General features: G+C 30.3%; 4 protein-coding genes and 1 long non-coding RNA gene across 6 annotated transcripts; 2 read left to right on the top strand and 3 right to left on the bottom strand.

Moving 5' to 3' along the window:
- The first annotated feature begins 495 nt into the window (after positions 1-495).
- Positions 496-2,841, top strand: LOC115723983 (polygalacturonase). The gene is given in 4 exon segments (XM_030653439.2): positions 496-1,108; positions 1,110-1,146; positions 1,870-2,388; positions 2,478-2,841. Coding segments are annotated over 4 exon segments (1,203 nt in total). The 5' UTR covers positions 496-686; the 3' UTR covers positions 2,703-2,841.
- A 1,957-nt stretch (positions 2,842-4,798) lies between these two features.
- Positions 4,799-6,265, bottom strand: LOC115723981 (uncharacterized). The gene is made up of 2 exons (XM_030653438.2): positions 6,202-6,265; positions 4,799-5,295 (listed from the first exon to the last, which is right to left on the bottom strand). The coding sequence occupies exons 1-2, from the start codon at positions 6,263-6,265 to the stop codon at positions 4,799-4,801; spliced, it is 561 nt and encodes a 186-aa protein (XP_030509298.2).
- Positions 6,266-6,619: 354 nt separating this feature from the next.
- LOC115722274 (uncharacterized) lies at positions 6,620-11,535 on the bottom strand. Of its 2 annotated transcripts, XM_030651438.2 has the most exons (7): positions 11,279-11,535; positions 11,002-11,053; positions 9,115-10,212; positions 8,388-9,038; positions 7,768-8,307; positions 7,548-7,682; positions 6,620-7,466 (listed from the first exon to the last, which is right to left on the bottom strand). In XM_030651438.2, exons 2-7 carry the CDS (start codon positions 11,017-11,019, stop codon positions 7,164-7,166), a joined length of 2,745 nt encoding a protein of 914 aa, XP_030507298.2. In that variant the 5' UTR covers positions 11,020-11,053; positions 11,279-11,535; the 3' UTR covers positions 6,620-7,163. The 2 variants fall into 2 exon arrangements, with proteins under 2 accessions (XP_030507298.2, XP_030507300.2); XM_030651440.2 differs by lacking the exon at positions 11,279-11,535 and having other exon boundaries at positions 10,963-11,059.
- A 2,770-nt stretch (positions 11,536-14,305) lies between these two features.
- Positions 14,306-18,288, bottom strand: LOC115724105 (plant cysteine oxidase 2). Its single transcript, XM_030653565.2, has 5 exons — positions 17,820-18,288; positions 16,322-16,446; positions 15,653-15,836; positions 15,329-15,535; positions 14,306-14,675 (listed from the first exon to the last, which is right to left on the bottom strand). Exons 1-5 carry the CDS (start codon positions 18,055-18,057, stop codon positions 14,524-14,526), a joined length of 906 nt encoding a protein of 301 aa, XP_030509425.2. The 5' UTR covers positions 18,058-18,288; the 3' UTR covers positions 14,306-14,523.
- A 2,238-nt stretch (positions 18,289-20,526) lies between these two features.
- LOC115702410 (uncharacterized) lies at positions 20,527-21,482 on the top strand. Its single transcript, XR_009684355.1, has 2 exons — positions 20,527-20,756; positions 20,946-21,482. It is a non-coding gene; the product is annotated as an uncharacterized LOC115702410 (long non-coding RNA).
- The last annotated feature ends 3,721 nt before the right edge of the window (positions 21,483-25,203 follow it).

Below are 25,203 nucleotides of genomic sequence, written 5' to 3'. Positions count from 1 at the left end.
TCCCATATATATATTATTCCAAACTTTTTGAAAACTTGTTAAAAATATATATGCATGGTATAATTATAATATGTACAATATTATGTTTGGTTCGGTCAAATAATAAGTGGATAATGTTAACACAATAATTAACTCAATATAAATTAAGCAAACAATTAATATATATACATGAATTAATTAATCACCTATATACTGATTAATAATATCATATATATAAATATATATAATTTTCATTTAACAAAAAGTAAAGCAATCCCTCAAAGCACTCTGTATATAGCTAGCACTATTATTCAACAATATCTATGTTGAAAACATATATATGCAAAGAAGAAAATATTTAATTATGTAACGCAGCCAATTAATGTACATATATATCGCATTAGCAAGTTAACAATTATAATTAATATATAGATAATAAACTATTATTATGATAAGCTTAATTTATTCAATTGGAAAATGAGATGAGATAATATACATGCACTCAAACCAATTAGGCAAACATATATATATACATTCCTTCAACCCTAATCAAACAACAACACCAAACCTCTTTATAAATACACACACATATATCATTCTAAACCACACACTAATCTTTATATCATCATCTAAACCATACATTCATAGCAACTACAATTATATATATACTTATCAAATTATATTAAGTATATTATTACCAATACCATATGGCTTATTCCAATAACATTTTGATGATGAAGATGAGTCTGTTCATTTTATACCCACTAATCATGTTGATATTGTTAGCTCTTCCAACATTATCAACTTCATCTTTCAATGTTTTGATGGGGTTTGGGGCCAAACCCAATGGCCTAACTGACTCGACCGACGCATTCCTACGTGCATGGGAAGCTGCGTGTGCCTCTACAGAAGTCGCCCTCATATACGTTCCCAAGGGTAGGTATTTGGTTCGCCCAATGGACTTCAAGGGTCCATGCAAAAGCCCATATATAACCTTTCGTATTGATGGCACCCTTGTCGCCCCAGAGGACTATCAAGTGTTGGGCGGTGCTAAGAATTGGCTTAACTTCCAAAGAGTTAGCGGTGTTTCTATTGTTGGTGGTGCACTTGATGCTAGAGGCTCTGCCGCGCGCCAATCCTAACAAGTCATGTCCCTCCGGAGCCACGGTACTTACTATAAAAGTTTATTTTATAAAGAGAAATTATTCCGTATATTATTTTTAACTTTTTTTTAAAAAAAAATTATTGTTTGGGTTGCTAGCTCTGATAGTTTTTATGTGAGTTGCTATGTGAATTTTTATTGCGATCTAAATTATTTTGTTAGTTGTTATAGAATTTCTGTGTAGAATTTTATCAAAATGTAAAATAAATTATTTTGAGGTATGTAAAAATAAAAAATAAATAAAAAAAAAACCTTATATAAATTATATGTAGAGAATTAATTGGCAAGTTTAATTTAGATAAGAGCATTGGACACTAGTGGCCCAACACCTTCTATAGGCAGCATTTATGATAAAATTAGCGATATTTATCCTAAAAGTTATTTTCTTAATTTATATAAGACATGTTATTTAATTACATCAATAGCTGTTTGACACCAAAAAAAGTATTAGACACCAATAATATTTTTTAACAATTCTCTTTAAATAAATGTGATTGGTTGAAATAAATTAAAAACACATATATGTAACTGCACATATGTAATGTTTAGGTACTTGAATACACATTGTACATATATATAATGTTTAGGTGCATATATATTTTGGATGCACATACTATAGATCATTATATATAGTTGTTTAATTAGAAATTAATTAGGGATTTAATTAATTTGTTTAATCATTCTTAATCAATCAATTAAGTGACAATTATTTTCCTATCTCCATGCAGAGTTTGAGCATTACGTACTCTAAAGACATAAAAATCACTGGATTATTGTCGTTGAACAGCCAAATGTTTCACATTGTAATAAACCATTGTGAAAATGTTGAGATGAGAGGAGTGAGAATCATTGCTCATGGTGACAGTCCCAACACCGATGGCATCCACGTTCAACTCTCCAAAAATGTTGCCATCTACAACTCCGCAGTAGGAACTGGGGACGATTGTGTTTCCATCGGCCCCGGAACTCAGAATCTCTGGATCGAACGCATGGCGTGTGGTCCTGGTCATGGCATTAGCATCGGAAGCCTAGCCAAGGACATAGATGAGGAAGGAGTCCAAAATGTGACAGTGAAACAAGCTGTTTTTACAGGTACTCAAAATGGGATTAGAATCAAATCATGGGCGAAACCTAGCAAAGGCTTTGTTGAGGGTGTTCATTTCTCAAATATCGTCATGAGAAATGTTCAAAATCCAATCATAATCGACCAAAACTATTGCCCAAGCCATGTTAATTGTCCAACTCATGTAAGTATACATTCTTAAACTTATAACTAGATATACATAATTGTATAAAATATATATTAATGATCATATATACATATACATTTTTATAGGTGACTGGTATAAAGATCAATGACATAACTTACAAAAACATAAAAGGAACATCTGCAACAACAATAGCAACAAAGTTTGATTGTAGCTCTGGAAATCCATGCAGTGGGATTAAATTGGAAGATGTGAACTTGACTTTCCAAAACAAACCAGCTCAGTCTCTTTGTGCCAATGCCAAGGGAATATCTTTTGGCACTGTTTTACCTGATAGTTGTCTATTAAATTAATTTATTTTTCTTTGTAATTAAACAAATTTATTGTTGTATATATCATTCATATTATTTTTAATTAAAATTGTATTCACATTAATATTTGTCCTATATATGTATAACGTTTTTTTTTTATGCAATTATTATAAAAGTTACTTTTGTAAACTACAAAACCTAACTTAGAGATTGCTCTCAGCTTTTAAAAATATGTAAAATAAACATTACGCATTTGAATTTGACTCATTCTTAATTGGAGTATTTGTTATAAAATTAAGTACTATATGCTTGAGAAAGTACTATTGGAGTATTTTTCAACCATGTCAAAATATGGTTGTGTTTTTCAACCGTGTCAAAATTACGTACAATGATAATTTTTAAGTGCACATTTAGTACTTTGATTATTGTTATTATTAGTAAATTACTAATTTCTTATGTTGTAATTGCTCATAAGTTGATCAATTTTCGAACATTATATATGATTATGATTATTAATTTAATAAGCTTAAAATCATAAAGAAAAAGTTTAATGATTTTTTTTTTACATAGTGATTAAAATCATTAATGAATTTACTGTGCAGATATACGAGATCCTCCTCGAGTTAGAATAACTCATAGTCTAATCGAAAAGTATGCTTTGTAAAACTATGGGGCTGCTAAATTTTTAACACGAATCACATGGGACAAAACTACTCCTAAAAATTTAGACAACAAAATACAAATTTAAAATGTGTAGGTGATACCAAGCAAAGTGTGTATGTTAAGACATGCATAACAATAAAATTCAAAAAATGCATGCACTGCACACGCATACACACAAATGAAGATTTCAAAAATAATAAATTAATAATATTGATAATAAAACAAAAACAAAACATTTAGGTGACATTTTGGTAACACTTTTATTTTTAAATTTTTTAATCACAAAAATGAAAGTCAAATTTTGTTTTTAAAATTTTAGTTTTGCAAAACAAAAATGCTTTCTATAACCACTTTTGTTTTTCAATTTTAAAAATAGAAAACAAAGTGTGTTTGTAAATTTTATTTTCATTTTTATTTTTTGATTTTATTTAATTCGAGTTTGGGTCTAGGTCCTAGCCGGGTCCAGGTCTGGGGTCGGGGTTCGGGTCCATGTTTGGGGCTGGGTCTAAGTCCAGGTCCGAGGTAGGGGTCCGAGTCCAGGTTCGAGGTAGGGGTTGAGATCGGGGTCCAGGTCCGAGTTCGGGTTGGGATCGAGGTTTGGGTCTGGGTCAGGGTTGAGGTTCGAGTTCGAGGTTCGGGTCTGGAGTGCGAGCTGGGTTCAGGCTCGAGTTCGAGGTTAGGGTCCGGGTTTGGGTCTAGATATGGGTCGGGGTTGGGGGTTTGGGCACAGTGTCTAGATCCAAGGTCATGTTCAGGGTCCGGGTCCAGTGTCTAGGTCCGAGTTCGGGTCAAGGTCTAAGTTCAAGTTTGGGGTTCGGGTCCAGGTCCGAGTTCGGGTCGAGGTCGAAGTTCGGGTCGAGGTCGAAGTTCGGGTCGAGGTCGAGGTTCGGGTCCGGTGTTTGGATCATGGGCCAGGTTCTGGGGTTTAGGTCTAGGGTCAGGGTCCGGGTTAGGGTCAAGGTCAGATTCAGAGGCCGGGGATCGACTCTGATCAATTGGGGTCGGTGTTCGGGGCCAAGGTCTAGGTCCATGGTGTCAAAGTCCAAGTTTGGGTCATAGTCGGAGTTCAAAATAATTATTAAGAAAAAAAAACTGTTTAAAAAAATTTTGAAAGTAATTATTTTTTTATTTTCAATATAATTCTTAACTAAAAAAGTAAAAACAGTTTTATAAAACATGTTTTTACAAAATATTTTTACTTTTCTTATTAAAAAAATATTATGGATTGCAATCTTATATTAATACAATATTATTAAAGGTCAACAAAGTCATTTACACTATAATATCAATAACAATAAAAAAAAAAAAAAAAAGTTATTATAATTTATAAAGCCTTTCATCTGTATGTTTTAGAAATTGCATTATGTAGTTTTCTTAATCAAGGTGGATAAATTCCCCCACAATATAATTAATTCAATATATATTTATCAACATATATATAATATATTTTAAAAAAAAAAAAAAGCTTCAATCCATTAAACTGCCAAATCGACAAGAATTAGAGTTTGAAGAGCAGCAGGCGCTGACCCTTCTACAAAATTACAACCTGACCAAAAACAAAAGTTGCGAGCAACATAATGTGCAACTCTGTTAGCAGATCGCTTAACAAAACAAATTTTAACATTGACAAGAGAAAGTAAAAGAGTTTGACACTCAACAACCATTAAACCAAACAAAGAAGGCATTCGAATAGAACTATCCAACGCTTGGATCAAAAGTAGGCTATCCGACTCAATGACAACATCTTGAATACCCTTTCTCTTGACCCAACTGAGTGCTTCCTTAATCCCCATTATCTCGGCCAACTCGGGTTGAACATCCCCAGTTACATAAGTTGCAAAAGCCTCAATTAGCCTTCTACCATCATCCCGAACAACAATCCCTGAACCATAAGCATTTTCAGCAGCAAACACGGCACTATCGACATTAATCTTGAGCTTATTTGCATCCGATTTCGACCAACGCTCGCACCCTTCAAAAGTACCAGCAGGCACATGAAGGGGATCAAATTTTCTTGATTGAGCGTACTTCCATTGAGCAAGAATTAACCATATATATAATATTTAAATGCATAAGGGCTCGTTTGGAACGTCGTATTAGGTCGTATTGTATTGTATTGTATTATATTGAATTGTATTTTATGCAATATTTTTATGTAAAACTATATGTGGTATTAACTTTTATGGACACCTAAATATGTAATATTTTAGTATAAATTAAAGTTTAACATAGTATTATATAAAAATATGATATATAATCCAATTCAATATTATACAATACAATATAATACGATCTAATACGGCGTTCCAAACGAGCCCTAAGTCTTTAATATAATTCAGAGTAAAGCAATCGGCATGGGTGAGCTAAAAAATGATACTATATGTAAATTTTCTCATCAGTTGAAATTAAACATATTAATACAATATTAACTGTTAAGAAGAAAAGATTAATTATGGTACATAACGCAGCCATGTATGTCATATTACCAAGTTATCAATTATACAAATATATATATAAGATTATGATAATCATGTATAATTATCTATATGTATTATATTTATATAATAGCTACTACAATGCTTCAACCCTAATTAAACAACAATGGTACTAATAATACAAATAAATACACACACATATATACCATTCTACATCACAGTACACCACACTTTATATGTATCTACATCAATCAATAAACCATGTGTTAACAAATAGCAACTTTAATATATTATTGCCTTCAAATTAATAAGTAGCTAGTATACCATCTTATCATTATATGGCTAATTCTAACATTTAAATGGTAATGAGTTTCATTTTTTACCCACTCAGTCATGATTCACGTTGATGATGAGAAACCTCCAAAACCCAATCATATAATTACCCAACTCATGTAAGTGTGCAACGAAATTCGATTGTAGCTCCCAAAATCCATGCAATGATGACATTATTAGATAGATTGGAAGATGTAAACTTGAGTTTCCAAAACAAACATCTTTTGCCACAGTTCTACCTAACAAGTATAATTATTTTCCATTTCTTTTTTAACTAATTCTTTCATCCATGCTTTTATTTGTTGTATATCATCATCCATTCTTTTTTCTTTAAAATCACATTATTATTTATTTGTTCTGTTCTTTTTCATTACTCTTAGAGACAATGGTGTAATTATAATGCTCAGGCCAACTTGATGAATACATTATAATATCCACCTGTTCAATAAGTCACTAAATTCAAGGTATAATTTTTGGACTTAATTTAAAAAAAAAAAAAAAAAAAAAAAAAAAAAAACCTTCAATATATTTCAATGCACCATTATGATCATTCAATATTAATATACAATATATGTATATATATATAATGTTGATATTAAGCCAAACACAATTTCTCCATTGCCCAATTGGTGAAGGAGCTGATTTTGAGAAGAAAAAAACCTGCCATTCCATGAGGTGAGCCATATATTGAGTAGCTTCAAATCACTATTTGGATCAAGGTTAAGCCTTTCTTCTATGGAGTACCATAACTAATAATACCTACTAAAAATCATAGATTTATGGGATGAAAAACCATATACACAAAATATTACAAATTAAAAAGCATCCCACTAAGTATTACCCTAATTAATATATAGAAGATTGTTATTAGGTGCCAGTGGTGCCTAGCATCACCTAGAAGTGGTGCCTTGCAATTGGTTAACAATATCTCCTAAAAGTTATTATATTAAATTATATAAGACTCAATACTTAATTGCACCAATAGCAATATGACACCTTATAAGGTACTAAACACTACTGGTACTTTTTAGCATTTCTCTAATATATATTATACACATCAAAACTAGTCCATCTACAAATTTGTCTTGGTCTTCTTGGGTAACCTATCAGTCATGTCTGCATCCATTAATATGAAATGCTTTCTCACTAAATTGTTCTGCTCATAATAAATCTTGCTACCATAGTCACTGCCATTAACACTTTGCCTACCTACTTCTCCTCCCTTATCAACTACAATCTCCTCACCATTAGCTTCATTTAAATTTATAATACCACCAAAATTTCTTACTTCTATTGGGTTATCATGGTTGGATTCCTTGCTGCCCTGATACTCAGCTGCGTGCTTGAAAGCTTCTAGCGCATTTCGCAACTCGGCCTAAGATATGGAAAGCCAATGTCATTAGTTGTTTACATATGTGTGTGTGCAATGTTGATGAGTGTAACGAAATGAACTTACAATTTCAAGGTCTTTTCGTTGAGATTCTTCATTGGCTTCCTTTAATTTGTCCTTTGCTTCGAGGATTGTTTCCATGACCACTTCATGGAGACCACCGACCATTTGTAGTAGCATTGTCGCTATTTCTGCACTTACCTGCATAATGTTTACGAAATGAAGAATCAAACAACAGTAGACAAACACAAAAACGATTGCAGTTACTAACAGTTACTGTACTCACATGTTTGACATCATCTGGAAGGGGAAGGCCTTCAACCTCATTGACACAGGGGATTTTAATGACTTGTGTCCCCTTGTCTATTTTTGGCATTGTCAATGTCCATGGCGGCAAAGTAATTCCATGGATAACATCACTAGTTCTTCTTTGAACACTGCCACCCGTTGTTTCGTCCCTTCTATCCACAACATTCTCTTGTAAGGAAGACGCAACATGACTCTTTTGTTGAACGCCACTCATGCTTCCTTCCCTTCCATCCCCAATATTATCCTGTAAGAAAGATACATCACAAGTCGGTTGACCATCACTACCTGTACTTCCTTCCCTTCCGTTATCATGTAAGAAAGACATGTCACAAACTGGTTGAACATCACTCGTGCTTCCTTCCCTTCCAATATCTTGTAAGAAAGTGATATCACAAGCTGGTCGAACACCGCTCGTGCATCCTTCCCTTTCATTCACAACATTGTTTTGTAAGAACAATACATTACAAGTTGGTTGAACACTACTCGCGCTCCCTTCTCTTCCATCCTCAACATTTCCCTGTAAGAAAGACAGCAATATCATGTTTTATGCAAACAAAAAAAGGAGAATGCAACAGAGTATAATGTGTTCATCTATACCATTGTCTTTGTTTGCACTAAGTCTTCCATATTGCAGTTTGGTTTAAGAGATGGTAACTCTTTAGCTGCTGCCAACTGGTGTGTGTGAGTTGGTACAAATTCCTTAATAATCCAACTGCCTTTCTTGCGGTCATAATTAACACGAAATGCAGCACAACACCCTACTCTTGTCAAAGCCTTTGGTTTTCGCTTTCGATCAACCCTTTCCAGATGCTTTTGACGCCTCTGGCCTTCCTTAGAACAAACCCATCTCCTTAGATAAACTAAACCGCGTTTATCACGTTTTACATCATCTTTTCTTACATTAAACCCGATAACACTTGAATACATGTAGTAGAATGCTTCTGCCTTTTCAAGGGTGTGAAATTCCAAACCAACCATAGTTTCTGTTGTCAGTTCTTCAAAACGCTTATCAATATCCAAGCAAAAAAAGTGTGATTGTTCACATCTTTCTAAGCAACTTTGAGCTTGAACTGAGACACCCGTTGTGTCACCACATTCAAGCTCAAATTCATTGCTCCTTCCACCACAAGATCCTTCATTACAATTATTATTAAGACAGCATCCTCGGTTGCTACCAACTTCTTCTCTCAAAGAGCTAATTTGCTCATTACTTCCTGTGTTTCCTTTCCCTTCACCCTCAGCTGCATCCTGCAACGAAGAAAATCATACTAAATTAAACCGCAAAAATCAAAATGTTAACAAACCAAATTTCTCGTGCCTTCACCTTCTCTTTTACTAAACCAAATTCAACATTCTGATTTGGTGGAGTAACTAACATATCAATTGGTTCCCATGGATGTGTGTGGTTTGACACAAATTCCCTAACAACCCACTTGCCTGTCTTTCTATTGCAACGCACAGATAATGAAGCGGAACAACCTACTCTAGTCACAGCCCTTGATCGTTTCTTCCTATCAATCCTTTCTAGGTGCTTTTGACGCCTTTGCCCTTCTTTAGAACAAACCCATTTCCTAAACACAATAGAGCCATCTTTGTCTCGTTTCATATCATGTCTACGTACACTAAATCCAACAACATTGGAGTATATGTAGTAAAACGCCTCCGCCTTTTCAAGTGTTTCGAACTCAGTGCCAACCACATCTTCTTTGACCAACTCATTCATACGCTTATCGATACCTAAGTGAAAGCTTGATTGTTCCCATTCTCTAAAGACATATGTTCCAACTTGAGTTGGCCAACGAGAATCCTGCCAAGGACCGTTAATTCTTGAAACTCCGTGTGTGTGATTTGGCACAAATTCCTTAGCAATCCATATGCCTTTATGTTTACTATAACTCACACGAAACGCAGCACAACACCCTATTCTTGTCATAGCCCTTGTTCGTTGCCTCCGATCAGCTTGTTCAATGTGTTTTTGACGTCTTTGCCCTTCCTTAGAACAAACCCATCTCCTCAAAACAACTGAACCACGTTTATCACGTCTCACATCATCTTTCCGTACACTAAACCCAAGAACATTAGAATACACATAGTAGAATGCCTCTGCCTTTTCAAGGGAATCAAATACCACACCAACCACATCATCCGTCCCCAACTCTTCCATACGCTTATCTACACCCAAGAAAAAACGTGCTTGTTCACATTTTTCTAATTCACTTTCAACTTGAATTGGTGCATCCTGCACTGGAAACTCCACAGTAGATGCAGCCGTGTTCTCTGCTCTAAAGTCACTATGACAACATCTAACGAGAGCACATTCCGTAACACACTCATCTGTACTTTTGTTGAAAGAACTTTCATTAAAATCGTCATTTGCAGAGCACACTTTAGTAATACCATCTTCTCTCAAAGAATCCATTGCCTGCAATACGAAATATGGTTATATCATCTTCTCTGAAATAACTGATCACATGACTAACACAAACCAAGGTTGTAGATTGAAGGGAAAAGATAAAAGAAATCAACTTATACAATTGCTTTGCTTCAAAATAAGAATAATTGTTTTCAACATATAGCAGTAACTAACCCTGTTACACTCACTCCCTGTTTTCAAAAACAAATGGTACAAACACCTACTTTTCAGTAATAAATAATTCTACTAGGACTCGTTTGGAACGCCGTATTAGGTCGTATTGTAATGTATTATATTGAATTGGATTATATATTATGTTTTTATATAATATTATGTTAAACTTTAATTTATACTAAAATATTATATATTTAGGTGTCCATAAAAGTTATTACCACATATAGTTTTACATAAAAATATTGCATAAAATACAATTCAATATAATACAATACAACCTAATACGGCGTTCCAAACGAGCCCTTAAGGTTTTCTTCAAAGGCATAGATAAAGATCACTGTTTTTTTTCTCATAAGGAATCATCTGAAAGCAACTCTAGCATAAGCAAGTGATGATAAAAACAAAAGACTCATCTGGGATTTTTTATTTTTTATTTTAATTTCTCTTTACATACATTCATTGGTAAAATTAAAATAATTATACAAAATAAAATTAGAAGATTCAACAACATTAAGTTTAACATCAGAAACTATAATAATTTAAAAACACAGAGAAACATATAAAATCATCTATATAATCAATTACCCACTATTTACAGCTTGTAATTCATTCTGAATTATTCACCTCAAGAACACTAAGCATCTGAGTATTGACGATCAATTAGTTAGGGGCATACCTAATCATGAACATTTTCCACTGTTATCAAAAATTGATTGGAAAACAATACCAAACTCATCTTTCTATCGTAAAGATCAAATATTTACACAGTTTTGAGCCTAGATATGAAAAAACCTAAGCCAATGAACCAACTTCGAGAATGGATTCATAAAAATTAGGTTGCCCAAAGGTGAAACTTTTAATTAAATTGTACGAATTCAAAGAGAAAGAGAAAATCACATACATAGATTGCCTGAGATTGTAAGGGCGAGAGGAGAACCGAACGATAATATCATCGGTCAGGCGTCGGCCGGTGGTCCGATGGGATTTTCCGAGAACCCATTACCCAAAATGAAATTATGATTTATTGCTTTTTATTTATGGAAAATGAATAAAAGAATTATTATAATTATTATAATTATTGGGATTTTTATTAATAATTTGAGGAACACGAGTTTTTGCCCCAAACAAAGCTTGAACGGAAGAAATTGGGGCTCTCATTATTTTATTACCAAATTAAACCTGAATTTATAAGTTATGGATGAAAGACAAAACAAAAGAAAACAAAAATTGAAAATTTAGAAATATATTTTTTTAATATTTTCATGTAAGTGCAATAGTTTTGTTTTTGGGTAGAAAATATAAGTATTGTTGTATTTTTTGGTGGATAAAACAGAATATAAATATTTTTAAAGTTAATTGTGATATTGTAATTTTTTTTATTTTATTTTAGTTTTTTTAATAAACGATCTGAAAACTAAGAGGTTGATTATTTAGTTCGTTTTTATAATTTTAATCTTAATTGTGTCTCTAACGGATGGAGAGATATCTTGATTCGATTGTAGATTATTATTTTGGTTGATTATTATTTAGTTCGTTAGATTCTTAGGTTGGATGATCTTCTCCGTCTTACTTCTCCTTGCGAAAGCTACTATTAACCCCTTGCTTTGGTTGGATGGTCGATGGAATACTAAGCTTGTTGCTACCTCTTTTTTATGAGGATTTTTCTAGTTTCTTTACTCTAATGATTAATGTTCCCTTTATTAATCATCTGATTTGGCATCATGAGAGATTTGAGTCTTACACTAATCAGAGTAGCTACTAAAATACCATTCATTCCTATGATTTTTACATGGTTACTAGTTATGTTGGGAACTTTGGGCTTTAGAATTTGGGGTTTCTTATTAAGGTGAAGCGCTTTTTTTGTAAAGCAGTCCATAATTGTCATCTCTATTAAATCTCAATCTTAGAAGGATCAAGATCAGATTGGATTACCCTTTTTACTCTTTGGGCCTGAGACCGCCCATCATGCTCTTTGGCATTGGGAGCACAAACGTCAAATCTGCGAGGATATGTCTAAATTTATAGGCGTTCCTTTTTATATGAGGTATGATTTTTTTGAATTCCTTCTATTTATTATGGAAAAGACTACTTTTGCTTTTCAAAAATTTATCGTGTATTTTTGGAGAATTTGATTCAGACGTAACAAATTTTTCAATGAGAAAGCTACCATTCATGATACTTTTGTGATTGATTGAAATCTTGACTTGTGGATCGTGTCCATAAAACAAATGGGAAGACTGTACCTAAGATTGTCAACACTGTTTAATGGTTTGACTATGTGGGAATAGGATTGACAATTTTTAAGGTAGGAAAGCTTTGTTATTTTATGGGATCTACATGCATGCATTTTAATGGGTAATCTCTACTCTATCTCTTTCTATAATTGAATTTCATATGGAAGGAATGTTAAACTTAGTTCACATTCCACTCACATCCAAAACTCAAAATATTGTAGACATTATTCTACATGTAATAAATGGTAGAGTATTGAGACATATATAAGAATATGAGCTACTTTACTTATTACTAATTAATTTTAAAATAAAACCTCATGATTCTCAACATAGTATCAAAGTCAAGCCAAATATAAAAATATGAGCTACTCCACTTATTACTGATTAGTTTTAAAGATGAAATCCTATAATTCTCAACACAAAACCAATACCCAGTAAAATTAAAGAACAATCACTGCCATAAGTATTAGAGAGTTATTTTACATTAGATTTGTATTTCCAATCACTTAGAATTAAAGGAATGGAAATAATATTTAGTTAACAAAAAAATGCGTATTGCGAGTCTGTGACTAAATAATTGTCAGTTGTCACTAGTAAAGAGTAATGTTTACTACACCACACCATCTGTTGTGTGGTATAATGGTAAAGTGTCTTTATTGGTATCTTCATTGCTCGAGTTAAGAGTTCGAATTTCACCACAACCTCTCATTAGGAGGGATTATGCTTGGCTCTTTGAGAGGTTAGCTCTGTGGCAGTGCCATCCTTAATAGGATGGAAACTCTTGAGGTGCATACTGATAACCCAATTAAGATAGAATAATGTATAAGATCCCTATAGTTGACATATAGTCGATGGAATTATTAAAAGTGCGAAAGGAATATGCACCACATGATCATTTTTTAGTTATGTTAAAAAAACTTTACTCTTAAATAAAAGTAAACTAAATCAAATAAAAGTACAAATAATTTCTATTTCCATATTGTAAAAATTAAGGTACTATATATTATAGCTAACAAGAAATCCAAATAGAAAGATACACAACAAGAAATTAATTCATTCATCTAAGTTTTGAGTTATATATAAAAATATGAGTTATTCTACTTATTACCAATTAGTTTTAAGATGAAATTTTATGATTCTTAACACAAAACAAATGCCCAGTAAAATCAAAGAACAATCACTGATATAAGTATCAAAAAATTATTTTACATTAGCTTTGTATTTTCCATCACTTAGAATTAAAGGAGAGAAAATAATATTTAGTTAACAAATAATGTGTATTGTAACTAAAAAATTATCAATTGTAACTGCTAAAGAGTAAAGTTACATGATTAATCAAATTAATTGGTCACTACAATAGAGTAAAATTTACTACACCACATCATGTATTGTGTAGTGTAATAGTAAGGTGTCTTTATTGAGTCAAGAGTTCAAAAATTTACTACAACACTTTATTAGGAGAGACTAGCTCTATGACGTTGTCATTCTTAATAGGATTGGAACCTTTGATATGTATACCGATAACTCAATTAAGATAAAATAAGATATAAGACCCTTATAACTCACATATAAGGATATCTTTACTGTTTTTAAGTAAATTAAATCAAATAAAAGTATAAATAATTTCTATTTCCATATTATAGAAATTAAGGTGCTGCATGCATATTATAGCTAACAAAAAACCCAAATAAAAAGACACAACAAGAAATTAATTCATCTATTTATATTGGACACCCAAGTACTTTTGTAATGTTGTACAAAAAAACAAAAGCCTGTAAAAGCTCTTCTGTAAAGAAAAAAAAAAGTAGGAAAACGAATAGAGAGAATTACAACAATCTAATTTACATTAGAAGAAAAAAAAAAAGGATATTAATTTAAATTAATGTAATAACATATATATAGTTTAATTAATTTAGAGATAATTTCTTAATTTGGTGTTCATAATTTGAGGACCCATATATTCAATCACATCCATTTCACACTCCTCTCCCATCTCAATCTCTTCTAACCATGCATAATTACCATTCTCTCCTTCCTCCACCACCTTACAATAATTCTCTCCATCTGCATTTATAATAATATAACACAACAAATTCTTATTAATCAATTAACATTAATCCAACTTATATACTTAATAATAATTATTATTTAAAAATAAATAAATTACTAGAGTTCTTTCTTCACAATGTTTGGCAATCCATTAAAACTTTTATAATTAATTTTTTTAACAAATTAAAAAATTTCAATGAATTGAAGTTGTCATTTTACTATATTAGTATATGACCTAAGAAATATTTTTCAATTAACTCAAAGTATGTACCGAAATATTAAAATTAATACTTTTAATCCATAATTTTTTTTGTGCATATGTTAGATTACTATTTTTCAGAGCTGGTTGGAGACTAATTAGGCCCTTGGTAGCAACAAAATTATTAGAGATTTTTTTAAAAAACATTGTGGTAATTTCAAAAATTATTAAAAAAATATATATGCATTTTTTAATTTGTTAGGGCAGATTTTAGGCCGGAGCCTAACCTGCCTTAGCTCAAGCTCAGCCTCGGTACTCTTGCAAATAGTAAATTAGTGTGAGGGAGACACCATTTTTTAATCGTTTTAAAAATTTGCAGGGTGTAAATAAATTAAAAAAATGAAAATTAATTAAGGTTACATTTTACATAAATAATAACAATAATTAAGGGTACTTAGTAGTTAATTACCTCTTGAATAGGAAGAATAAGGATGGTCTTTGTAATAGGAGCAATCTCTACCATCTTCTTTAGAATAAGGTGGTCCAATAACATCAAGAACAGCACAAGGTGTTATGGCTCTAAACTCATGTATGTTCCCTCCACTTCTAGGGTACAACACCGAAGTATTGCACGGGGCTCGAAACACGCTATTCGCTTTCAACTTCGCCAACCCAACTACCAAAACAAAACAAAAAAACACGCGTGCACATAAATTTTTTTAATTTTATTCCATTCCATTCTATTCAGAAGAACTACGACACTATTAAAAGTTCATAAACCCTAATAACTCACATCGAGATGAAGATCGAGTTGTTGTGTTGTCACGATCTTTGACATCACCGGCCGCTTCCTCCTGATCAACCCAATCGTACGATTTTATATGCATGTCCCCCAATAAGAGCTTGGAGAACACTGTCATTCCCGGGTGGTTGTGTAGGGGAATGACACCATTTGTTGGAATAAAGAATATACATAACTACAAACAAAAAACAATAACATATTATTATTAGTCATTATAAGTAAATAGATTTGTAATAAATGAAAAGGTAAAAAGTAGCATAAGAGTACTCAAAGTTTTAGGTTTGTAAGCGGCATAAACCTAATAATTTTTTTTAGCGGCATAAGTACTCAATGTTTATAAAATTGTAATTTTCTTCCAGTTTCATCAGTACAGAATCTGTTATTGTTTTAAACAGGACACATATAAGACTCAAATTCTAAATTATTTGGTTTGGACGAAAATATATAATATCAGTTACTTTCAAATCTTTTTTTAATAAATTTAAAACGGAACCTGTATTAACGAAAATAAAGAAAAATTACAGTTTTACAAACAGTAAGTACTTATGCCACTAAAAAAAATTATTGAGTTTATACCGCTTACAAACTCAAAACTTTAGATACTTATACCGCTATTATCCTAAATGAAATAATATTATATAAATTTTTTGTGGGACTTACAGAAAAATTAGTGGACTCATATATGGTTGTGTTTGTAACTCTTGGGGGTGTTGCTTTGACTACATCGGTAGGATTGAAAAAATGTATGTCACTACTAAGCCCAAAATCTTCTGCTTTCATTCTATCTGTCCAACACAACACAACACAACACAATTATATAAGAAAATGCATCATTATATATATTATTGTATATATAGGTTTACCATTAAAGGAAAATTCAGGGTTCAAAAAATTAATATTTTATTTTTGATATCTTAAATTATTAATTTAGAACTACTTAAGAACTAATGAAATGTTGTAACTACAATTTAGAGCTGTTACGGTAAAAGTAAAAGTGATGATTTATTTTAGATTTGTTGAAATAAACTATGTGCTTATATCATGGTTTATATATATATATATGTCATGCATGTGCATATATTATATTATACATATAATATAAGAAGAAAAAAAATACATATAAATATGGGACCACTATTTTATATGCATGATGATTTTTCTCAAGCGTGCTCCCTCTAGTAACCACCTGGTTTTTTTTTTCTTTTTATTTTAATAAATTTATGGAAAAAAAAAAAAAAAGATTTATTTCTTGTTTTGCGTAATTATAATATGGTCGGTAATTTATTTTATTTTGAAATAATTTACGAGTTATATTTTCGAAATTTTCATAAATACAATACCGTTAAGTGTAAATTTTAAGAAAATATGACAATTTAATTTCTTATTATTGCAATCTAAAATTTAACAAAATATTATGTCAAAAAATAGAAAATATTACAAATTCAAGCTCTAATCATAAAGAATACATATATAATATTGATTTTATTAATTTAATAAACATAGATAACAATTGCAATTAATAATACAAACGTGTGAAATTAAATGCACACCTTTATTTTGGATTAAATTGTAGGCAAAGAAGTCACTAGATCTACAATTCAAATTTAGTAATATAAAGCTCATATTCAAATCCAAAACACATCAACTAAATAATCAAATTTAATTTATTTTATTTTATTAAAAAATCAATTTAATTTATTATTTTTTCTTTATAATATATATTAATAATCTCTTCTTTCTACTATGATTACTATCTACATGTAACTAACTACAAAAGGCCAAATTTTTAAGGCTATATATCTTATTTTGTACTTTGATTTTGTGATTATTTTGTACTTTGATTTTTAATTAATATTGTTCATTATTTTATTCTTTAGATGTATATTCTAAGAAAAAGAATGACAGATGGAATTTTTTTTATTTTTGTACTCTCCAAATAAAATGTTAATTATTCAAAAAATAAATATAAAATCAATGGTGACAAATCTCATAATTTCTAAATATTAGATCTAATTATACTTTATCCCCACCATAAACTACACACCAAAATAGATAAACAATAAAACAACAAAAATGAAAACATATATATCACAACAAGATTCAAAATTATTCATACATATATATATTATCAAAACATATATATTTATATAATACATACCAAGAATTTGAGAGAGGATGTTAACATGAGAAGGCAAAGGAATAGTATTTGGCCCTTTAAAAACTCTCAAACAAGAAACAAACAATTGTTGAAGAGTACTCAAATATTCACAATTTGGGCCACAATTTGGTGTCTTCATCATCACCATCCTCTTTTTCTTCTTCAAAATCCCTTTTTTCACATACCCAACTCTTCTCTTAACATGTCTAACTTCACTTCTTCCTTGTTCAACTTCCATTTTTGGCCAATTTAGAACAACCCCAAATGAAATTTTATCACTTTTTTTTGGTGGAGGGTGTGAATGAAAGATGACATATTTATAAACTAGGAATTAATGAAAGGCAAAACCAGGGGCCATTTTAGTGTAGGAAATAAAAATAAGATTTTTTATTTATTTATTTTTGTGTGGTTTTTTTAATTAATTAAAATAAAATAAGAGTTGTATTTTGTTGTTTTTTTCCCCTAGTTTGAGATGAAACTAGTGGTTAATGAAAAAGAGAGGAGTAATAGTACCCCTGGTTTTGGGAGAAAAACACTTTCTTTCTTTACTAGTTTTTTTTGTACGTGTCAATCTAAGATGGTCATACTCATAACCCATTGTTGTGAATTTACCAAATTGCCCTTCATTCTATTTGGATAAACTATTTTTTATTGAAATAAATGATAAATATCTATGGACACTGTCGGTGTTCGTGTTATATTTTATGTTTAGTTTGTTTATTTTATTTATGGAAAAAAGTTGTGTGTTTTATTAGTTGGTTTGGATCTTAGGGGGTCTTTTATTAATAATTTATATTTATTAGTATATGGTTTAACTAATTGTACTTTTCTTAACTAATAAGTTACCACGTGTCTCTTTTGTTCATTAGAGTCAGCAAAATATAAGTACAACTAAAATAATTTGTTAAAAAAAAAAGACCATTTTAATTTTATTTTTATTTATTTATTTATTTATTTATTTGAATAGACACATAAATTGGAGGGTTCATGTAATAGGAAAGTTGGATTTAAAATCCATTAAACAAAATAGAAGTGAAAAGTTTGTACATGCTCCATTTTTTTAAAAAAAATAATTTAAAAACTAATAAATAATTGTTCAATCTAGGCTATAAATATAAGTTTTATCTAGTTGTTTAAGAGTAATATTTTCATATTTCTTCAAAACTAATTAAAAATAAACATTTTTTGTTGTTGTTGTTGTTGTTGATATTATTAGAAGATGAGATTTAAACTTGGGATTTTTTTTGTTTGAAGATGTTTGAAACCACTATACTTATACTTATGACCACACTAAAAATAAACTATTAGACTTCTATATAATATTTTTTATATGCATCATTCTTATATATATATATATATATATATATATATATATTTTAGAAATGTCAAATTTTAACTCTTCACCCAAAACCTCAACCTCTAATGGAGTGTTTGGTATAAAAGTTTCACTAATTTAATTAAGACAGATTGAGATTAAGGGAATTTCAAACATAAGTATTTATTTGATATTACCCTAAAAATAAGTATTTAAAGTAGAGAGTCTACTTCATGATCGATCCTGAGATTAAAAAAAAAATTATTAAGCTCTTTATGATAAAAAATATTATATTTATAAAAATTACTAAAATATATTTATATTCTTAAATGAAAAATATTATTTTTTGCTTATGGATTGGGTAGTAGGCCCTAATTTTAGATAATTCCACCTGACCAACTTAATTAATCATTTACTAAATTTATATCAAATATACATTTAGTTTTACATTCTATTTCTCAAAATACAAACTCACATACTTACTACACACATCACATACTTACTACACAGAGGCCAGATCTTGGGTATAGGCGAGCTAGTTAAGTTTATACTTAAGACCCACCTAATTTAGTGGCTAAAAAAATAAATTTTTATTTAAAAATACATATAATTTTTTATTAGTTTTGAAAATACCATATTTTATTTCAAAATAAGGACCAATTTTTTTTCTTTATGATCATCTAAAGTTCAAGATCGGACTATACAATACTTGGATTTGCCCTAGCTGAAATATCATATGACTATAAGTATATTTATTGGTATGTACACTTACCCTAAATGTAAATAACTTTAGCCCACTGTTATTTAAGATATATATATATACAATACCATTAACTAAATGATAATGATAATAATTTTGGTTATATATATGCTTATAGATTGTGTAATGTTTGTGAAATTTCTTTAATAATTATTACTTTGAATTTAACAGTGGGCGATTATATATGCCAACTCCTAGGTACTAATTATCACACTGTTTGAAAGAAAGAAAAAAAGTTCAGTTTCAACTTGAGCACACTAATATATGGGATATTGGCGGCTAAACCACCTGAACTTTACGGTTTGTAACACTTAACCACCAAAACTGAATTTTTGGCGGCTAAACTACCTAAACTCCACTTCCGTTTTGCTCTGCACACCTCCGTCCAAAAATCACGCTAAGCGTCACGAGGATCGTCCACGCGTACGCACTCGTACACGCGCAAATTTTTAGCCATTCACGTAATATTAATTTTAAAAAATAATTATAAATATTTAAAAAAATTAAAAAAAAAAAAAAAAATTATTATTTTTCTTTTTTACTTTTTTTTTAATTTAAAAAAATTATTTTTTTTTTCCTTTTTTTTTTCTTTTCTTTTTCTTCTTCTTCTTCTTCTTCTTCTTCTTTCTTTTTACTTCTTCTTTTTCTGCAGAAACTCTCTCGCTCTCTCTAACCCCTTTCTTCTTTTTTTTTTTTTCTTTTTCTTTTTCTTCTTTCTTCTTCTTCTTCCCAACCCACTTTTTCTTCGTCACCCACTCAAAACCCAGAAAACCTAAACCCACCAACACCAGAGCCCCAAATCCCTAACTACCCAATCGCATCCCGAACCAGAACCCCACTCAAGAAGCAATTCGAGATATGGGTAGGTCGTTTATCGCGTCTCCATCCCCTTGATCTTTTTGCTTAACTTAATTATTTATAAGATTAAGAAAATTACAAGAAATTAGGACTACACGCTATTCTTGTGATTTGAATTGATGATGAACTAATCATTTACTCTGTGCCTACTGTTTGACTTAATTATTGTTATTATGATTAACTGTTGTTGTAGAATGCCAAGAGGGCATGAGAAGTTTGTAGCCATTGCAGATGTTCAAGGCTGGGGATATGCCAATTGTGACATTCGTGGAAATCCCATTCCCATTATGGCAGTTTCGACAAGTTTAGTTGATTTTGGGTGTTTTACTTTACGAGGCATAAAAATAGAATGATGCGTAATTACAAATTGATTTTCCCAATTTCTAAATTGGAAGACACCAGCAGCAAGCACTAAAATTTAGAGAGTGGAACGGAACCTAGTAATTAAATTTACAAGACTAGGGAAGGGATTTCGGAGGTGGAAGAGGCGGTGGTGGTTTACGAGCATGGTGAGAATGGCAGAAGAAGAAGAAGAAAAAGAAGAAGGGGTTCTGTCCAGATTCGAGAAGAAAGAGAAAGAAAAAAAGAATTTTTTTTTTTTTTTTAATTTTTATAAATTGTTTTTTTTTAATTTTTTTTTAATTTTTATAAATTGTTTTTTTTTAATTTTTTTTAATAAAATGACGTGGATCACTAAAAATTTGCCACGTGTACAAGTGCGTACACGTGATGCCTACTGCACTTAACTCACATTTTTGACGGAGGTGCAGAAAGAAACTAAGTGCGAGTTTAGGTAGTTTAGCCGCCAAAATCTCGGCTTTGGTGGTTAAGTGTTACAAACCGTAAAGTTTGTTTTCGCCAATATCCCCTAATATATATATATATATATATATATATATGATCATGGTTTTATCAATTATCTTTAGATTTGATTACATTTTCTTTTTTGGTAGATTAAATCCACTTGTGTTTGCTGTTTCACTAATAATAATAATAATAATAATAATAATAATAATAATAATAAGAGCTAACACTATTTTAAATTTTATATTTTACAAAAATTAACTGAACTCTCACATCATCATGTATTATATAAAAATTACCGATTAAATATAATTTTTAACGATTTTTTTAATATAGCTAACTTCAAAAATATAGAAAACGTAACAAATTTTATCATAATAAATTTATATCGTATTATTATTAAGTTTTATTTTAATAAAAAATAATTTAATATATTATTTAGTATAATTTTAAAAAATACAAAATTTAATTTATTGTTTTTATAAAACAGTAGATGTAAACTAATATTTCCCTTAATAATAATAATAATAATAATAATAATAATAATAATCTTTCTCAACAAATAATAATAATAATAATAATATTTTTCTTACACTTTTGTGTTATTTTGGCAGTTATCATGGCACTTTAGTTAATTGGGTCCCAATTACCAAAAAGACTTTGAAAAAGTGTAATTCTACATATAGATATATACATTAGTTTAGTAGTTGTCAAAACCTTCATAGCACACAGGAATATTTAAAATATATTTTCAATAATTAAAAAAAAATCATATCATACTTCTTTTAACAAATACAAGAAGAAATTTTTAAATAAAACCAATCAAAAGTAGAACAAATTAATCATTATTAGGATATGCATGTTACTATATATATACATAATGTCAATTCATATATATATAGAAAATAAGTTTCAAAATGATTAAGTCACTCCCTAATTCTATTTTCAAAACCAATGTGAATTGGGACCAAAAACATAAAAAAAAAAATTCAACCAAAATTAAATAACATATATTAATATGAGAGTATATTTTATTTTGTTTGGCCAGGTATGCATTTTCTTTTCATATAATTGTTAGATTAATAATTGATTTGATCCAACGATTTTAATCACTAGAAGTTAAAGTGTATCAACCAAAATTTATAAATTTGATAAATTTTCCTGTTGAATTAGCTTTTAATGATAATAGATATTTGTTCGATTATTTGAGTAAAGTCTATTTTTTATTATTTATCTTTAATAAAGTAATTTATAATTTTATTAGGGGTTGTTTGGTATGCGATATTAAGAGAAGTGGGAATGGGAATCTGAAAGTTTACCGTGTTTGGTTACATTTTTAATATTTTAATGCTGGTTAAGTTAAAGTGGTGGACTTTAGTTTGATTGGCAAGAAAAACCTAATAAAAATGTGGCTGTCACTCAATTTGCAATTGATTTTCCAATGTCATTGGCAGTCGGACACAAACTTTTACATTTTAAATTGTTTTTTTTATATATATATATATGAATACTAATGTATATAAAAATATTTAAAATATGAAGTAATTCTCTCAAATTGAAAAATGATATATGAAGTAATTTTCCTATTATTTTATAAAATATATTATCATATAAATTTATTCTTTATAATTATTTATTATTGTTAATTTTTTATAAAATTATATAAAAAATAATAAATAAAAATTATTTTGAACACTTATCATGAGATAATAATAAATAACTGCCACTCTTTGTCTTTATTTATAAACGGTTATGCTGACTATACTTCTTTATCTCGTAATATAAACGATTCTCTTAAGATGCTTCATTCTAAAGATAACTTTTTTTGGGTCTAAGTGTAATATGGAAAATACTTCTCTTGTCCTTATGTGATGTTGAAAGAGAGAAATGTGAGGCACTATCATAGTGTGGCAATGAGATGAATTATACTGGATGTATTTCCCTTAGTATTTCAAGATACTCACGAGTATATGGATTAATAAGCTGCAAGCTCTTAAAAAATTCATTACCTACCCTTTCCAACATACTGTTGTTTTGTTGTGTACTCTGTGTATCCCGAGATAGACCTTTTATGTTGATTTTTTTTTTCATCTCACTGGTCTCACAAAGTGGCAATTATTATTCACGGCTCGCCCTTATCTTTAGAAGGATGAGTTCAAATCTTTCTACTGATTGTATTATTTGAGGCGAGTTTATTGAACTCATTTATTGCTCCAAAACACGAGCTAGTTTATTTTCTAGCCTTTTAATACGTGTCATCACCTTATTATTTGCTCGAAGTATGGGTATAACAATTACCCCCTAAAAAGTACTTTTAGAATTAAAAAGAACTTTTTTATTAACATAAGGTATGCTCGCATTTTTCCTTTTAAAAGAAAATGCATGCTTCATTTTGGTGGTTCAGTACTTCGAGAAAAATATCATTTCAATATTTATTAATCTGACTCTTCTTTTTCCAATAGTTTACAACTGTTCGATAGTCATCATTATAATCGAACGATTTCCATTATTTGGATATAAGGTTAGCATTTTCCCCGTATTTTGCCATTACTATTTTACGAAGCTTCGAAGGAATTCAAATTTCGGCCCTTATTCTCTCTGAAATTGCATGTCCTCTTTATCTCTCACATGCTTCTTTCGAGTTTCTGCCAGTTTTTCTTCTCAATCTCAACATCATCACGAACAAATCCCTCGGGATCAAAAGTTCTCAGTGGGGAATTGTTCGAGACTTTCTTTCTTCTAGCAAACCAATAAGTGTATTTTTACCATTGTTATCTTGACTATTCATTATTTTCCTAATGTTTTCCATATATTTCTATATCGTCAATTTCTTGTATGTCATTGTCTTTGTATGAGTTTTTTTAGCAACTTAGGGCTAGAAATTTAGGGTTACATGATTTGCATGTCCTATATTTTTATGTTTTCCATTTCTAGAATTTTGAGACATTTTTTTTATAATCAAGATCAAGCCTCATTCTGATCAAGATTATGAACGCCCAGACTTTGTTGAATTCGATAATCCTCAATTCTAAGTCATTATTTTTAAACCTCAAACCTATAGACCACAATCCATACTTGAGATAAATGACAAAAAAAATTAGGAAACACACCTTTAGAGCTAGTCAAGAAGAAACATCAGCTTGCTATAGGCGATATATAGATGAAATTATTGAGGGTAGACATCATAATTTGTGAGAAGCAGCTTGGTCTGAATTGCCCAGTTTAGTAAAAATTCCCTTAGTAAGACTATTATTTTTACCCCAAGTCACTATTGTTTTTCTATCAGATGATCTTGAATTTGACATTATGGTTCCTAAAGCTCGAAAGTCCAAGATTCTTCAGATTTCCAATGTTACCTTCGAGGCCGAATTGATTGAACCTAAATCAATCACCCTTTACGTGGGTCAATTTCTAAGGTCTTGTGGCATCAAATATAAAAAGGGATGTCGTATACATTCTGTCGTACTAGAGAATTTAGTTGTTTCCCCCCATCTCACCTCTTGAATGACGAAGGTTGCAGTACCAGCGACTCTTCAAGGATAGGAGCTTGGAGTGTCAAGCATGTTAAGGCAGGGGATGTCCTTCCCCTTAGGCAATATTTCAAGGATTTTTACAATTACCTTGGGGTCGCACATTTTTTGCACGTC

Source organism: Cannabis sativa, chromosome 9 (assembly GCF_029168945.1).
Source record: "Cannabis sativa cultivar Pink pepper isolate KNU-18-1 chromosome 9, ASM2916894v1, whole genome shotgun sequence".
Lineage (NCBI taxonomy): Eukaryota > Viridiplantae > Streptophyta > Magnoliopsida > Rosales > Cannabaceae > Cannabis > Cannabis sativa.
This window is presented reverse-complemented; position numbering and strand designations above follow the sequence as displayed.